Source organism: Phascolarctos cinereus, unplaced genomic scaffold (assembly GCF_003287225.1).
Source record: "Phascolarctos cinereus isolate Bilbo 61053 unplaced genomic scaffold, phaCin_HiC Scaffold_726;HRSCAF=1367, whole genome shotgun sequence".
Taxonomy (NCBI): domain Eukaryota; kingdom Metazoa; phylum Chordata; class Mammalia; order Diprotodontia; family Phascolarctidae; genus Phascolarctos; species Phascolarctos cinereus.
The window spans coordinates 33,893,460-33,911,496 of NW_027556098.1; the positions used below are offsets into that span (position 1 = coordinate 33,893,460).

Here is an 18,037-nt window from a genome sequence, read left to right on the forward strand (position 1 = left end):
AGAACCTTGAACGTTAGAAGGAAATCAAGGGCTACTGGTCCAGGATGAACACAGTGGGTTATCTTCTTTCATACCAATTTTATTCTTCCAATCCCTTGACCTTAGTTGTTAATATCTACTACCATTACAATGAGGGTGCCTAGTTATTTATGAGGAAGTGTTGGTTTTTATAGATCCCAAATGAACAGTTAAGAAGAGTTAAGAACCCAACAATTCATTGCTTTTCATTTTTATGCCCATTCCAGAGAGTGGTACTATGGAAAAATGTGCTAGACTTTTAGTGAGAGGACCTCTGCAATCTTGGGCGAATCAAACCCAATTGGGCCACAGATTCCCTACCTGTAAAATGAAAGCCCTGGACTGATTTCTTCAACCTCCAAAACTATGACATCTATGACCCCAACATAACGCTTCTAAATTATTTCCTCAACAGATAACAAAAATAGGCCATAAGGCTGCATTGCTCCCTTAGAAAACAAAAATTTTAGTTTTAGAAATCTAGTACTCACCCAAGTTGTGTGATTTCAGAGGCAAAAGGAAGCAACCCACTCTCTGTTCAAAACTACACCCAATACAGTGAGACAATGGTTGCAAAGTGTCTCCTACTAAACCAGGGATTCAATACTTTATGTTAAAGAATTATGCTACACAGGCACGATAATTTAAAATATAAAGGATAATAATACTTAGGAAGGGCAATCTTAAGTGATTAAAAATCAACAGATATTACTCAGTGTTAATTAGTAGGCAAGATCCATTTCTTTTTTTCTTCCCATAAATTAACTGAAAACAGGGTACAGGAAGAATAGGGAGTTGAATTGAGAGTTTAAGAGGGATACCTACCTAGAATGAACTTTGGCATACTTTGCGGATGGAGTCAATTTATTGCTTTGTTTTGCTTAACTGTGTTTTTGTTGGTCCGTTAGTTAGGGAGAAAAGCAGTCAATGAGAAATGATAAAATTCTCTTTTTTTAAAGCTTCAATAAATGCTTTTGTTTGCAAAAGGGGTAGAAATCTGAGAATAATTCTCAAAAACCAGATGACTTTCTCAGGCATGGGTAGACTACGACAGGTCAGGGGACAGCATAGGTATATCAGTGCCTTGAGGGAGAATAAAGGAGCCCACAAAGAGGACTCATGAAGCCTTCAAAGACTGCTTTACTTCCTCCATGCTTCTGCTTCATAATCTGGCCAAGAGCATATACCTGACAGTTAGTAGGGCCTAAGGGTAAGGGCAGCGTCCAATCCGAAACATGGTGGTTTGAAAAGCATTTCTGAGGGGAAGTGGAACCATAACCTACTTGGAAATGGAGTCTGCCAGAACAGGAACGTAAGAACACATTTTTATTTTTCTACCTACTGGCCCTGGTCGATATTGAGCACTTACCCATTCTGCCTCGTGCCAATCCGCATGGAGAGAGCGACTGTTTCTTCCCGTGTACTTTGCCACAAGAGTGTCTTGATCATTCCTCAGCATCACCTGCTCCTCCTCGGTTGAGGTGGGAGATGCTTTGGAGGCAATGTAATCAGGTCTAGCAGCATTAAGTCCATGTATTGAATTAGCCAACAATTTACAGTCACAGACAGTAATCAGTTGTCTTGTCTGAGAAAAGAATATAAACACTGGTTATTGCTAAGCCTTTTTGCCCTCCTTAATCTGAGCTGGTCTCCTGCCAGTTTTTTTTTCTTTCCTAATGAGAAAGAATTCTTTTCCTAAGGTAAAGCATTCTTTTTCTTTTTTTTTTGGCTAGGCAATGGGGTTGTGACTTGCCCAGGGTCACACAGCTAGCAAGTGTCAAGTGTCTGAGGCCAGATTTGAACTCAGGTCCTCCTGACTCTAAGGCTGGAGCTCTATACACTGTGACACCTAGCTGCCCCACACTCAATCTCTTTAAGCTTTTGTTAACTCATATTTAAAACAAAGATAATGATACCAAGAGTATCTATCTCACAATGTTCCCATGAAGCTCTGATTCTTGGAATCCTGCTTTTCTTCGAGACTCAGCTCAAGAATATCTTTCCAGATCCATCTTGCTACACATGTTTTCCTCCCAAGGTTACCTTTTATCTCTCCTTCTATGTGCACGTGATGTCTCCCTCTGCCTCCATTAGAACGTAAGCGCACTGAGGGCAAGGACTCTTTCACTCTTTTTCACTTTTGTCTTTGCATCTCCAGTGAACAGTGTGTAGCACATAATAAGCACTCGATAAGTGCAAGCTGAGTGACTGATTGATAATACGAATTGATACAGCACTTAGTAAAACTTAAGGGCAGCTAGGGGGCACAGTGGATAGAGAGCAAGGCCTGGAGTCAGAAAGACTCGAGTTCAAATCCCGCCTCTAACACTTACTAGTTATGTGATCTTGGGCAAGTCATTTGACTCTATTTGCCTCAGTTTCCTTATCTATATAAGGAGGAGAAAAGGAAATGGCAAACCACTCCAGTATTTGCAAAGAAAACCTTAAACGGGGTCATAGAGAGTCAGACACGACTTAAACAACTGAATAACAAAAAAAACTATTCGTATCAGCTATCTTCATCATCAGTACTACTAACACAACTACTACTAGAGCTTCTTAAAAGATTTAGTAACTCACATAATCACATTTTAAAAGAACATAGCAACATGATGAACTTAAGAGGGAGGAAGATCTTCCCAACACAATGGTCAAGAACAGGGATGGGGAACCTGTGGCCTTCTAGGTCCTCAAGTGCAGCCCTCTGAGCTAATCCAGACTTCACAGACTAAGGCACCATGCCCATTAAGTGTCTAACCCAAAATCCAGTGCTCTCTCCACCATGCCACCCTTGCTTATTATGTTCCATTTGGTCCCAAATTTCTATTTCTATTAACAATCAGCTCTTATCATTAATTATGAGGAATTAATGATAATGTCATAATTCAATAATCCTGAAATAATGCTTCATTACTGCCTAGGGAAATCACTTAATCTCCCTGGGTCTTCTCTTTCAGAAAATGAGAAGACAGTTACTAAAGTCACTTTCAGAGCTAACATTTCATCATTCCCTCAGTACAGAAAAGATACTGATGTAGACTCATACCATGTGTGACTTAACTATACATAGTCAATACCACACTCCCCTTTTAAAATATAAGTTTTGCTGATGCTGAGTGAAGAGAGCAAAATCAGAATATTGTGCGATGACTAACTATGATAGACTTAGCTCTTCTCAGCAATACAAGGATCCAAGACAATTCCAAAAGACTCATGATGGAAAATGCTATCCACATCCACAGAAAAAACTGATGGAGTCGGAATACAGATTAAAGCATATTATTTTGAATTTGGGGGTTTTTTTTCTCCATTTTTTTCCCTTTTGTTGTTTCTTCTTTCATAACATGACTAACATGGAAATATGCTGTACATGATTGCACATGTATAACATATCAGATTGCTTGCCATATTGGGGACCAAGGAGGGAGAAAAATTTGGAATTTAAAGGCTTTAAAAAAAAATGAATGTTGAAAATTGTCTTTACATGTAATTGGAAGAAATAAAGTACTATTAAATTAAAAATAAAATATGAGTATTGTCATCCCCATACCTTATCTGCTAAGATGGCGAGTGTCCTTTCAAGGCCATTAGCTGATCTATCCTTGGCTGCCCTTGACAGCCTTTCAGCATAGTAACTGACTTGGGTTTTTAAGGTGTTGATCTGGGCAATAATCTCCTTCGCTCTGATGATATCCTGTGGTGCGTATATTATTGACTGGCAGCTGGGTGAGGTACTGAAAAAAAGAAGGAAAGGTTTTAAAGTGATACTTAGAATAGTCCAGCAATTCAGGAGAGTTTTTTTTCCCCTTGCTGAACCCAATTATGTCCCCCTAGATAACCAAGAATAATCACTCCAAGGCTCCCTGTCTTTCACCTAAGTTGATTTCTCTGTCAAAAATTTTCATTAACTTTATTCAAATGGACAATTAGTGGCTGTTTATGCCCAGTAAAAATAGTAATAAAGTAGAACTAAAAAGGAAGTTCTCTACAGATAACTTTAGTGGCAGACCTTGCTAACAAATCCCTTTTTTTGGTTCCTTTTACTTGTTTGGTTAGCACTTTTATCTTCCTTTACTCTGTTTCATCTCTAATCTTTCCAATCTTTGAATAAATTGTACCTATTTTTTTCCTTTGCTCTCAAGGTACTAGGTCTCTTCTATCTAGAATTTTTCTACTTTGATCTATTCGCTGTTGGGGAAAAGGAGATGTCAGATCAGGAGAGATAAGAGATATTAAATCCTTCAGTGGTTGGTCAAATCTCTGACCCTCTTTCTCATTCCACCCAGGCACTACCAGGCAAACAAAGACAATTATCCAGACCAATACAGTATAAAGCACATTGTGGATACAGCCAGACCATTAATTTCAGTAAGAATGAGTGGACTGGTTTGGATACTGCCTTTGAAAAAAACTAATCCTCTTCTTAGGGGTTAGTGCCTTCAGGTCTGGCTGCCAGCTGGAGAAGACTAAATGAAAGACACAAGTCTTTTCAGCCAAGACTCCAAAACAACAAAAAGACTTTCTATTTTTAAAAAATCTGTGAGAGCAAGGAGAATTAGAGAAGAAAAGCTGGTGTTGGAATTCATACTGCATACAAATGGAAAATCAGAGATCATGTCTAAAAAGGTACACATTCTTCCTGAAAGAGGAGCAATGAAATTATCACCAAGGATGAACTTTGATTCTTCCCGGGTGTGGACCAATGGAAGGATGAGACAGATATGTAAGAGCAAAAAGTGGCGTTCATCTCACCTGTCCCACATTTCCACATAGGTGCATGTGGTCCAAATAGCCTTTATTACCTTGTAAATTAGATTCTACCCACAGAGACAGGTAGCTATCTCTCACATCCCCACAACTGGGCGAACATGCAAAAACAAGGGATTTGCCAGAAGCCCATGCAGCAGACAGAGCTCAAATCTCTGTTTTAGTACAAGAATTTCATTTCACAGCATGAGATTTACAAACATCCACTTTCCAATCTGCAATCACTTTTTTCAAATGAATAGCTAGCTGTCCATTTAGAATTAATTTGCTACTAAATCCACAAATTCAAAATGGATTTTTAAAAGCCTTTACTGTCCTTTCCACACTAGGTGAGAAGAACATAAGTCATTCCCAATATTTTCACCTACCTCTTTTCAATATTTAATTTGCAGCATTCACCATAGAAAGGATTTGGGAGAGGTGAGAAAAGGGAAAAAGCTTCTGTTTGGTAGGTTCTTTGTGCAAATTAAAGTGATGCAAGATATTTATATGCATTCTAATTACCTTTTTTAAATGATTATGACTATATTAAAAAGGAAATCTATGCTCAACAAACATCTTAATGTTGTATATGTGTTATGTTAAAATCTAATTATACATCCAGAGAAGAGGAGAACCCTCTAGACCAGGAGTTCTTAAAATGGGATCTATGGAATGATTTCAGGATGAGAGGTGGGGAAGTTGTCTGAAATAGGGGGAAAAAAATTATCTTTACTTTCACTGCCATCTAACTGAACCATCTAACTTTAGCATTTCTTTCAATTATGAATCCAGGCAACAAACATTATTCTGAGAAGGGGTCCATAAGTTTCATCAGACTGCTAAAGGGGCTCATAACAGAAAAATGATTAAGAAGTCTGCTCTAGATGTCGCTAATTATTTACCACTCCAGGCTAGGAGAAAGATATACCACTTTTTGCATCAGTGGTTAGATAGGGAGAGGGGCAGTGTGATGGCATGACTGTAAAAGCAAATTCTTTGAAAATAATTCTAAACTAGGACAAAAGTGCCCCAAGAAAAGACAAAGCAGGAACACGTAAGTATACTGCTTTTTAAATTTTTCTTCATATTAAATAAAGGGAAACAACAGTTTACTGTCTCAGAATCAACTGTCATGCTTCATGCTCAAGCTGAAAAGTTTTGAAAGAGAATAAAAAATTGGGAATTAGCTATTCATTATCTAAGAAAATTGCAGTTGGAAGAGGAAAATAAAGAATTTCTACAACACTTATAACTACGTTCGCTTGAAACCAACACAGACAATGGTGCCACAATACACAACATTTAAAAAGCGCTGTACGTTTAGAAATACAGTACAATATTTTTTCTATTTAAGAACAAGGCCCCCAACAAAAACTCTCTCCACAAACAGAAAACTCACCAACATTCCTCATAACTGCTAAAGAAAAGAATCAAAATTAAAGTTAGCAGGTTTTTAGAGAAAAAAAAAACAAATGCAAAAATAAGCCAAGTGATTTCTTGAAAATACTTCTTTAAAAAAACAACAACAACAACAAACAAAAAAATCCCCTGGGTGTAGAGATGATGAAATTTGTAGACTAAATGTATGTTAACTGAGTGAGGGAATATTAATTAGTTGCTTCATGCTCAAAGCCCACAGGCGAGTCATCCCCAAGAAAGATATATTTGTTTCAATAGAAGTTTTCAAAGTGAAACTAAAGGCCTATGATTGATTTTTATATTAGTAGTGGGGGTCAGGGAAGGATGAAAAAAATATACATACTTCTCATCTAATTGAGCACAGAATAAGCACTTGGGGGAAATTCATTAATAATACTGTTCAGTATTTCTTTGACACTAGGTAACAGGAAAGTGTTTTTCATTTACTTGTTAACACTATTAGTCCTAGGTCTTCCCCCTCTCCTGCCTCCCCTTGTCCCTTCCCTCATGGAGGCAGAGCAGTAATGCTACAGAACAATTTGTCTGCTCATATAGTCTAAGCAAAAGTTTTGTCTTCAAGGCATCTGTCAGGGTGAAAGAGTTCTATAAACCCTATCATAACGACCAAAAAATGCATTCAAACACTTATCACAGAACGATATGCAAGGAGGCCACAGAAGCACATTTTTCCCTGACTGGCTGTGGTCAAGGCTGGGATCAAGGCTTCATTTTGTCTTAGTCTTGCTGGGAAGCACAACAAATCATGTTTACCCAAGTATACTTGGAACTGCTGAACTACAAAGCTGTCAGTTCTTCAGCCTGCCTATATTTAGGAAGCATTCTTGATAGCATTGACTCAAGAGCTGAAAGCAATCTACTGTGATGTCCTAGTAGAGCCTTTGAACCCAAGGAGGGCTATATCTAAAATTGCCTACACATTTCCTCCCATTTTTTTGTTAATGGAAACAGACAACCACTAGTGAGCAACTTTCACACAGCTTTTCATTTATTTGATGAAAGTGATTTTCCTAAAGTACAGATCTGAGTCACACCCTTTTACCCCCCCTCCCCTACCTCAAGAAACTCCAGTGGCTCCCTATCACCTCTAGGACCAAATATAAAAACCCTGTGTTTGGTAATTTAAAGCCCTTACCAATCTTGCCCCTTCCCACCTTTCCAGTCTTCTTATATTTTACTGCCCTCCGCCATGAAATCCAGAACAGTGGCCTCCTTGCAGCTTCTTAAATATGATGTTTCCTCTCCTGATTCTTTGCCTTTGCCCTTGCTATATCCTGTGCTTAGAATGCTCTCCCCCCTCACCTCTACCTCATAGCTTTCTTAGCTTCTTTCAAGACTCCAGCTCAAATCCCGCCTTCTGAAGGAGGCCTTTCCCTGTCTCCACTTAACTACCATTGCCTTCCCTATTGTGACCACCTTCCATGTGCATCCAAAGTTCTCTGCATGTTGTCTCCCCCATTATAATGTAAGCTGCTTGAGGGCAGCTTTCTTTGTATCCCCAACAATCAGCACCACGGGCACCATGTCCGGACTATAGTAAGCACTTAGTATGTATTTGATGACTATGTTATGAAAGTCATTTCTCAGATTTCTCTTCTTCAAAGTACAACAATTTCAGTTTCTTTGGACTTCTCATTGGCTCACCTTTCTTTTAATGGTAATTTTGGTCATTTTCCTCTGACTTACTACTCCAAGGTTCCTCAATATATGACTGCTCCCCAAAACTGTGAAATAAAGATTTCAGGCCAGATCCATGTGCAAAGTTATTAGGCTTCATGCACTGCAGGTAATAATAATGGGTAACTGTCCTATGAGGTCTCTTCCTTTAACAACCAAAAGGGAGAAGAAGTATCAACTTTGAGCTCAAAGATGTAAAGACTCAGGCAGGTCCCAGACCTGAGTTCACTGTGTACACAATTTTATAATTAGTCTTCTGGCTTCACTATCCTTCTTGCTTTTGAGCTCTATATCACTCCAGTTACTAGGATGCTAAAAGACCAGATCACAAAGTCATTCTTTCTGGATTATTTTACAAAGAAGACTTAAGTAAGTCTACTTTGTGAGCAGATCATCAGCGCTTATTTGAGTAGTCATCAATTGGGTTTGACATTCCCCTACCCACTATCTTGTTGATCCTAGAAACTAATGATTTTTGTCCTGAGAGCATATAATCCAATCTACTCATTAAATTTTAGTGAGGTTCAAGTAACTAAATCAGAACTGCAAAAAGCTATTCATTTAAATGATATATAATATGTAAAGTGTTTTGAAAAACCTTTAAAAGCTCTATAGAAATGATAGCTATTATTCAAGGGTAATTTTACATAACATATTCCATGTTCTTCAGGTTCATTAGGAAGAAAAAAGAATTGTATTTGCTAAATGATTTTCAAAGTCAGATTAATTTAAAAAAGTAATTTATCCTAAATTTTTAAATTAAAGAAAATGAGAAGAATGTAATACCTTCAATCATCCAGCCAACTCCTTGACACAAATACAAAGAATAATACCAATTCTACAAGGCAGCTCTTTCCATTGAGCCAGAAGCTGCTCAAATTGGTCAGATTTTCCCCCCTAAGCTTGAAAGGCATCAAACAAAGATAAAGATCAGGAAACTCCAGAGCTACTTACTGTTTCTTGGTCTCTTCAAATTTGTGCAGTCGTTTTCGAAGACCTCCTGACTTAAAGCCTTGGCAATGTGCTGCGGCTGCTCCTATGGTTATGATGTCATAGTTCTGATCTGAAGGAAAAGAAAGGCTTCATCAATTACTCCAGGCTTACCCAGACAGCCCCAAATCAAGCTTTCCATGGTAGTCTCTAGCTCCAGCGTCTAGGGTCAATAATAAGCCTTAAGGACACTGCTGATGGGCAGCCATGGTGGTATGGTGAGTTGAAAGCAAGTTTAAAGTTAGACCTGTTCAAATCTCACCTCTGGCATCATCTGGTTATGTGACAGTAGGTAAGTCACTTAACCTCACAGTGTTCCAGAGAACTCTCTTAACTGTAAGTTGTAGAACATGTAGCAATATGAATTGATAGAAGTGGTTTACTCATTGAGAGTTCCATGTACCAATGAAACCAGAGGTCCTTTTCAAAGAAAAGAAGAAAGGAGGGAGGGAGGGAAGGAGAAAGGGAGGAAGGAAGGAAGAAAGGAAGGAAAAAGGGAGGAGCATTGCTAACAATCTACACCAAAAAGCTAACTTAGTTGTCTGTAAATCTTACAAATTAAGAGATGTGGGAGGAGAGCGGAGCCAAGATGGTGGCGTGAATGCAGTGACTTGCTTGAGCTCTCCCCCAAACCCTTCCAAATACCCGTAAAATAATGGCTCTAAACAAATTCTAAAGCACCAGAACCCACAAAAAGACAGAGTAAAACAAATTTCCAGCCCAAGACAGCCTGGATGGTTGATCAGAAAGGCATATCGCGCCGTGCAGGGAGAGGAGCATAGTTTGGCATGGGCGTGCAGGCTGCAGCGAACCTGCAGTAGGCTTCACAGGAATGAAGCACAGGCAGCTGTGGCGGTTTCCAGACTCCTCAATCCACTAACGCCAAAGACAACTTAGAAGGTCAGTGGGACAAGTCTATTTTTTCAGTGAGAGAAGAGCTAGGTCACAGCCAGTTCCAGAGCACGGTGCCAGGGTGGTGGCTGTGTCCTGAGCTTCTGGCCCACAGACTGAAGGGAAATCCAGCGGCTGATCAGAGGGGGATTGCAGGGATCTCTTTGCCAGTGCTGAGGCAGGAATCTCTTGCTTTGCCTGTGCTTGGATCTGGGTCACAGTTCTGGGTGGCGGTCCTGGGGTGAGGAGGAGCACTGGCGGGGTGGAGCTTGTAGTGGCAGTGGAGAGGAAACCCACCTCACAGTTCCAAGAGAGAAAAGACTGCTTGTGGCCAGTCACTCAAAGACCATGGCTCAGGCCAGGAAAAGAGCAAACACCTCGACCCTTATCATGCCACCTTAGAAGAACTGAAGAACTGAAAATCTACAGGTCCCTAGAAGTATCTCTGAAAACAGCTGTAGAAACCCCCAAAGCTTGGGACAGTACATTCTCCACATTGGAAGCAGACTTTTACCTTAACAAAGAGTTTAAAACTCAAGTAGTTGGCTGGGATCATGAGCAAACCTTGCAAAAACAGTCAAACCATATTAAACATACAACCAGAAGAAGACAACAAAGTCAAAGCTCCCACATCCAAAGCCTTCAAGAAAAATATAAATCCGTTCCAGGCCTTGGAAGAGCTCAAAAGGGATTTTGAGAAGCAAGTAAGAAAAGTAGAGGAAAAACTGGGAAGAAATGAAAGTGATGCAAGAAAATCATGAAAAACAAGTCAACAGCTTGCTAAAGGAGACCCAAAAAAATACTGAAGAAAAAAACCTTAAAAAATAGCCTAACCCAAATGGCAAAAGAGGTCCAAAAAGCCAATGAGGAGAAGAATCCCCTAAAAAGAAAAATTGGCCAAATGGAAAAGGAAGTCCAAAAGATTACTGAAGAAAATACTTCCTTAAAAATTAGAATAGAGCAATTAGAAGATAGTGACTTTATGATAAATCATAACACAGTAGAACAAATCCAAAAGAATGAAAAATTAGAAAACAATGTGAAATATATCATTGGAAAAACAACTGACCTGGAAAATAGATCCAGGAGAGAGAATTTAAAAATTATTGGACTATCTGAAAGCCATGATCAAAAAAAGAGCCTAGACATCATCTTTCAAGAAATTATCAAGGAAAACTGCCCTGATATTTTAGAACCAGAGGGCAAAATAGAAATTGAAAGAATCCACGATCTCCTCCTGAAAGAGATCCCCAAAGGAAAACTCCTAGGAATATTGTAGCCAAATTCCAGAGTTCCCAGGTCAAGGAGAAAATATTGCAAGCAGCCAGAAAGAAACAATTCAAGTATGGTGGAAACACAATCAGGATAACACAAGATTTAGCAGCTTCTACATTAAGGGACTGCAGGGCATGGAATATAATATTCTGGAGGGCAAAGGAGATAGGATTACAACCAAGAATCACCTACCCAGCAAAACTGAGTATAATCCTTCAGGGGAAAAAATGGTCATTCAGTGAAATAGAGGACTTTCAAGCATTCTTGATGAAAAGACCAGAGCTGAATAGAAAATTTGACTTTCAAATACAAGACTCAAGTGGAACATGAAGAGGTAAACAGGAAAGAGAAATCATAAGAGACTTATTAAGGCTGAACTGTTTACATTCCTGCATGGAAAGATGATATTTATAACTCATGAGACCTTTGTCAGTATTAGGGTAGTGGGAGGGGAAAAATTATATGTATGTATAGATAGATAGATAGATAGATAGATAGATAGATAGATAGATAGATAGATAGATAGATAGATAGAGGCACAGGGTGAGTTGAAGATGAAGGGGTGATATCTGGAGAATAAAATTAAGGGGTGAGAGAGGATTATACTAGGAGAAGGAGAAAGGGAGAGGTAGAATGGGGTACATCATCTCTCACAAAACAGACAAGAAAAGGTTCTTACAGTGGAGGGGAAACAGGGAAGGTGAGAGGAAATGAGGGAATCTTATTCTCATAGGATTTGGCTTAAGGAGGGAATAACATACACACTCAATTGGGTATGGAAATCTGTCTTACCCTACAGGAAAATAGGGGAGGAAGGGGACAAGAGAGCAGGGGGATGATAGAGAGAAGGCAGATTGGGAAAGGGGTAATCAGAAGGAAGTACTTCTGAGGAGGGACAGGGTCAAAAGAAAGAATAGAATAAATGGGGGGGCAGGATAGGATTAAGGGAATAGAGTTAGTTTTTCACAACATGTCTACTATGGAAGTGTTTTGCATAACTGCACATGTATGGCCTGTATTGACTTGCTTGCCTTTTCAATGAGCATGGGTGGGGTGGGAGGAAGGGAGAAAATTTGGAACCCAAAGCTTTAAAAACACATGTTTAAAAAAAAAAGTTTCCATATACAACTGGGAAATAAGGAATACAGGAAATGAGGTACAGAAATCTATCCTGCCCTACAGGAAAATAGAAGGGGAAGGGGATAAGAGAAGGCAGGGGAGAGATAGAAGGGAGGGCAGACTAGGGGAAGGGGTATTCAGAATGCATGCCATCTTGAGATGGGTGGGGGCAAGATGGGGTGAAAATTTGGGATTCAAAATCTTGTGGAAGTAAATGTTGAAAACTAAAAATAAATTTATATTAAAAAAAAAGAAAAAAAAAACAAGATGAGATGTGTTCTCACCCAAGAGAATGGTACACAGGATTATGGAAATGTATCAGGCAATCCTTTCCTACTTCTTCTTCAAGGACCATTACTGGAGACTTAGGATTAGCTCTTACAGGATCGTAAGAGAAAGAATTGGCCAGGGGATGGTACAGCTGAAAGTCTCAACAGGAAGAAATGGAGGCCCTTGAAAAAATATAAAAATCTACGAAATACACTTGTTTCCTTCTCACACTTCTTATTGCCAGCTCCCCAGCAGGTGACTATGTGAAAAAGGCTAGGGCCTGATTATATCAGATATTAGTTATGTAGGGATGGAAGAAGTCAATACGGGCATAATAAGAAGGGTAAGAGAAAGAAATACCTGATGCTCCATCATCTTGGACTCGCATTCTCTGTATATGCAAATTTGTAGGTACAAATTCCAACTTTTTATCAGCTTTCAAACTGCTTGCCTTAAATGAGGGGCCTAAAAGCAATAAAACAAGAAAAGATAAATATCATACAAAGAATATTCTCTATGTGCAAATGGCACAAAAAAAGAACAAAAAAGGTATTAGCATGTTTCTGAATATAGCCAGGTATGCTGGGGTGGTGGCTTGGAGATTTCTGAGTTGCCTACAAGAACATTTTAACTTGCAGATGGTAGGTGGGTGTAAACACTGGAAGAAAGGGCAACTTGCTGGCCAGGAGACTAGTTCCAGGATGTTTAGGTGGAACATGCTGTTAGTAAGGGTGAGCAAAGTCATCAGAGCTCTATGGAAACAGCAATACACCATTTGGAAGCTCTGGCTAAACACTGTGGCATGCACACAGATAGTCACAGGGTTATGCAAATCAAGTGGGTGGATATGTCATACTCTATTACCACATGGCTATGCCAGAAATTATTTAATTCCAACTACAGAGACACTTTACCATCAAAAATTAAAGCTATCAGCTCAACTAGAACAACACCTATCCATCTTGAACAAGGGGAAGAAAACCTGCTCATGAAGCATCATAAAGAAAATATGTGGTAGACTTTCATACGTCAGTCTTTTAAACAACAGCGACAACAAAATAAACAAACACACACACACACATCAATATAAACAGACTGGAAGGAATTTTGTAATAAATGTCTTAGATCTTATTTTGGTTATTCATCCTTCATTCAAGTCCTACTGCAATGCCATATCACAGCATGGTGGGCACCTAAGGTTCTCAAAGGCTATACTACTGGAGAGTACAAATTTTAATAGACTCTACTAAGCTAGAAAGCCTTCAAAGACAGAGCCTGAGAACCAGCCTAGCTATTCAAACAGGGTCACCACTAGATTGGGCATAAGATGATGGATATTTTTTTAAGGTACTAACTTTTGAAGACTGTCTTCCAAATAATTAAGAGGTTGCAATCTCAAAAGTGAGGGGAGTGCAAGCAATAACAAAATCAAAGAGCCTAGAAATACTCCAAAATCTATGCTGAATGACTTCATCACAGGACAAAAGAGAATGTACCTGGGTCCATTTCACAGATGAAAATCACTTCAGTGTTTTCTTAAGAAAAGTTCTAATCAAAAGATTTTGGGGAAAACCTCCAATATAACTGAAAGAATATAATCTTATTTAAAGCAGGGGTTCTTAATCTTTTTTGTGTAAAGGATGTCTAGTGAGGTCTACAAACTCTTTCTTAGAATCAGTATTTTATTTTTTTCTTTTTGGTGAGGCAATTGGAGTTAGGTGATTTGCCCAGGGTCACATAGCTAGTAAGTGTCAAGTGTCTGAGGCGAGGTAGAATAAGGATTTTAAATGCATAAAATACAAAACATAGGGATAACAAAGGAAACCAATTATAATGAAATGCGATTACCAAAATATTTAATAAAACAAGTTCACACATTCCATGTTATTCAAAGAATCCCTGTTTTAGAGGCAGGATGGCATAGTGAATACAGAAACTGACTTGGTGTTAGGAAAAACCTAGGTCCAAGTATGGTCTTTGACATATACTAGCTGTGTAAAAAAAATTAAAAACAAACAAACAAGCAGACAGACATATACTAGCTGTGTGACCCTGGATGATTCACTTAACCTTTCAGGGTCCCAGGAACTCTTTCAGACTACAAGTTGTCAACATGACTAATGTGAAAATAGGTTTAATATGACTGTATATGTTGAGCTTATATCAGTTTACACGCCATCTTGGGATGGGGGGAGGGGAGAGATGGAGAGAAAATATGGAACTCAAAATCTTATGGCAGTGAATGTTGAAAACTAAAAATAAATAAATAAATTTATTATTATTTTTTAAAAAAAGATAGTAAGTGTCTGAGGTTAGAATTGAAGTCAAGTCTTCCTGATTCCAGCTCTAGCATTCTCTCTACTGTGCCCCTGACTGCCTCTCAATCCCTGAATTACTTATTCAAGTAGTTTAATCTCTCCGGCCTCAGTTTCCTTCTCTTTGAAAGAAGTTGTTCATGATTAATGTAGAAATACATTTAATATGACTGTACATGTGCATGCAATCTTGGGGAAGGGGGAGGGAAGGGAGAAAAATGTGAGACATAAAATCTTATAAAAGTGAATGCTGAAAAATAAAAATAAAAAAAGTTGCTCTCTATAAAAAAAAAGACTATAAGTTGTCAGAAGTTAAATGGCTTTTAATTTCGTCAGGAGAGAAGAGAGAAGGAACTGTCAAGCAAATATGTTCTTCTATCAGTGCTTTCAGCTGAATGCTTCTGTAATCTACTCGCACAAAATGTATTTCCCAGTTGCATGATTTATTCTTAACATTTCACATTTTCACTTTTTTTTTCCACTTTCTTCAAAAGGAAAAAAATGGTTCCTAATTATGATTTTTGGTTTCTCCTCACTCAAGTGTGTGAAGGTCACTGGGGTCCTTTCCAGCTCTGGGGCTGTGAAGCTGAGATTGGAGTCATGGGTATATTTTTCACATGTAAATTTTAAGTGTTAGACACTTAGGACCTTTGTGCATAATGGGAATGAAGGAAAGTATTTCAAGACAAGAGAATATTTGGTCACAAATACTGAGGTAACAGAAAATAATATTTTAAAATCTAAAACCCATCCCACTTGGAATCAAAGTCAGACTGAGAGGGACTGAAGTACCACCATCTTTTATGCTTATGCTAAAATTATCCAATGTTCTCTTTCAAAGAGAAAGAGCAATGTATTTTTTTAGCTTCATATTTAAATTTTTAAAAGATAGAGTGCTTACACAATCCTCATTTTCATTTCAACTACCATTCAAAACAAAAGAATTCAGAAGATTAATGTTCTCATAACAAGTAACGTGGGTCCTTTCTTGCAATTTCATTTATTCTGGGCAAAGATGAAGCAACATGGCCTATCTCTTATATTGCTTTTCAGTCCTTCCTTCTGGTGCTTGACACTAGAGAACTGTGATGGCAACCACTAAGGGCACACCTTGTAAAAATGAAATTTGAAAGGCTCATACTCAGAGGAATTCATATTTACAACAGACTCTATAAAAACCCATTTAAAATACTTCATCAATCAATAAGAACATTAGAACTAAGTGTTTATTGAGATGCAGATGATATATTTCTAAAGAGAAAAAAGGTAAAGGCACCTGGAAGAATAAGAGTTAATTCCACTGACCTTTGTACTGATGTAAGTTAGTCAAGTTTTCCTGGTAAGTTAGTATGATGGTTTGGTACTGAGTAGCTATTTGTCGACGGAGACTTTCCCAGCAAGGTGATAGTTCTCCCAATTCTTCCAATTCACAAACCCTGCAAAGACAGAGACAAAAACAGACAACTTATTCAACTCCAGGTCTGACTGGTATCTTCAACCTACACTGTGTTCATGGAATACTAGTATTCTGTGCAATGCAAATGGAGGCTCTGTGGTAAACCACTGGTATACTGTTAATTCTTTCAAAAAAATTTTATTCATAGCTTACTTTAATTTTTTAACATATCCCTTCCATCCCTATCCACCCTGAAAGCCATCCCTTAAATATATATAAAAAAAAGATAGAGAAAAAGCATAAACTCAGCAAACTGCATTAATCAAGTGCGACAGTACAGGCAATGTTTTAAACATCCTCCACCTCTTCACAGAAAAGAAGAAGTGCATTCTTATATTTCTTCTTCGGGGCCAAGCTTTATCACTATATATTCACACCACTGATTTCTACTTCTTGTTGTCGTGGTGCTTCCCGTTTATTTTGTGGGAGTCATCATGTATATTATTTCTACTTACATCCCTCTGTGTCACTTCATGTAAGTTAACCCAAACCCCTCTTTACTCTTCATATTCACTGTGACAAACTTGCAATGCTAATGATAATTTTCCTATCTAAAATATGAAATCATACATACTTTTATAAAATCCATGATTGCATTTAAGTGGGCGTCCCCTCCCTTCAATGGTATCTTGAGTATGAATTAATCCTTTAAGACTCTTGTCCACCCAGGTCTTTTCATAAATCCTCCCCAAGAGGTCAGGTCCAACCAATGTGCTGGGGGCCATTGTATTGATGATGGAACACTGCATGGGTACCAGTGGAGTGCATAGGCTATTTGTCATCTTTCACTCTGACCACATGATCAGCCTGCCTCCTTTGTCCATCATACATCTATTTGATGACATTCTTTATATTATTTATTCTGAGCATTTCTTTACTAACGTTATTTGTCATCTTTCACTCTGACCACATGATCAGCCTGCCTCCTTTGTCCATCATACATCTATTTGATGAAATTCTTTATACTATTTATTCTGAGCATTTCTTTACTAACATTATGTTGCTGCCTACTTGCACCCACAATACACCTCTCTATTGTCATTTGGATGACCTGCAACTTTAAATCTTCAGAGATTATGGTGCTTCCTGACTCACAGCTATGGAGCACCATGAGAAGAATACTGATATTAAGATAAACCTTTGTATTAGACAGAAGCTCAGCATCATTAGAAGTATTTGTCAATTTCTCAAAGAAAATTCAGACCACTTTCTTCCTATTCAATTCTTGTATATCCAAGATATGTACACACGGCCCTGCTCTATGCATGGGGTCTTTTTCACTACATATTCTACTGTGGTTAACACTTATTCTTCATTTACTTGGTTTTACCTATGGGAATATTTAGGCATCTAAACATTAGGCATCTCAGCTATTATCGATTTCATTGAGGAGATTCTCTCAGGTTCTAGAGTTTGAAAAAATCAGCGTGCTATCATTTGTAACTACAAGCAACTAGAGAATTTCACAATTTTTCATTTGGATTCTGCTTTGGCTGTCCTCTGTGATAATGGAAAATATTTTTGGTAAACATGTTTTTCTGACTTGTGATCAATGTTAATCATCAGAGGGCTGAACAAAGGAATTTTTTATCATAGCTCTCAAAGAATCTTGTATGATTTTGATATATACATGAGAGACATCTTGTTGGAGAAGAGCCTTTAAAAGAGGAAATTTGTTCTCCTGAATCAAAAGCTTTAAAACAAAAAAAACATCAACCAAAAAAGAGCATAATGAGATCTTATATTCTCTGCACCTCTAAGTCACTTTATGTGACTATAACATTTTGGTTGCTGTAGGATAATTTTTATGAAAGCCTTCTTGTCTCTTTCACATATTTTC

The 18,037-nt window shown here is 38.2% G+C and overlaps 1 protein-coding gene across 12 annotated transcripts in view; it reads right to left on the reverse strand.

Moving 5' to 3' along the window:
* Positions 1 to 18,037, reverse strand: part of INPP4A (inositol polyphosphate-4-phosphatase type I A) — a 206,810-nt gene that overhangs the window by 40,192 nt on the left and 148,581 nt on the right. For 8 of the 12 annotated variants that reach the window (XM_020992807.2, XM_020992802.2, XM_020992805.2 and 5 more), the window contains 6 exons: positions 16,047 to 16,177; positions 12,787 to 12,891; positions 8,836 to 8,944; positions 6,167 to 6,184; positions 3,569 to 3,752; positions 1,388 to 1,603 (listed from right to left, as the gene is read on the reverse strand). In XM_020992807.2, the coding sequence (XP_020848466.1) occupies positions 1,388 to 1,603; positions 3,569 to 3,752; positions 6,167 to 6,184; positions 8,836 to 8,944; positions 12,787 to 12,891; positions 16,047 to 16,177 (763 nt within the window). The remainder of the gene's footprint in view (positions 1 to 1,387; positions 1,604 to 3,568; positions 3,753 to 6,166; positions 6,185 to 8,835; positions 8,945 to 12,786; positions 12,892 to 16,046; positions 16,178 to 18,037) is intronic. The other 4 variants (XM_078146368.1, XM_020992808.2, XM_020992803.2 and 1 more) reach the window with 1 other exon arrangement.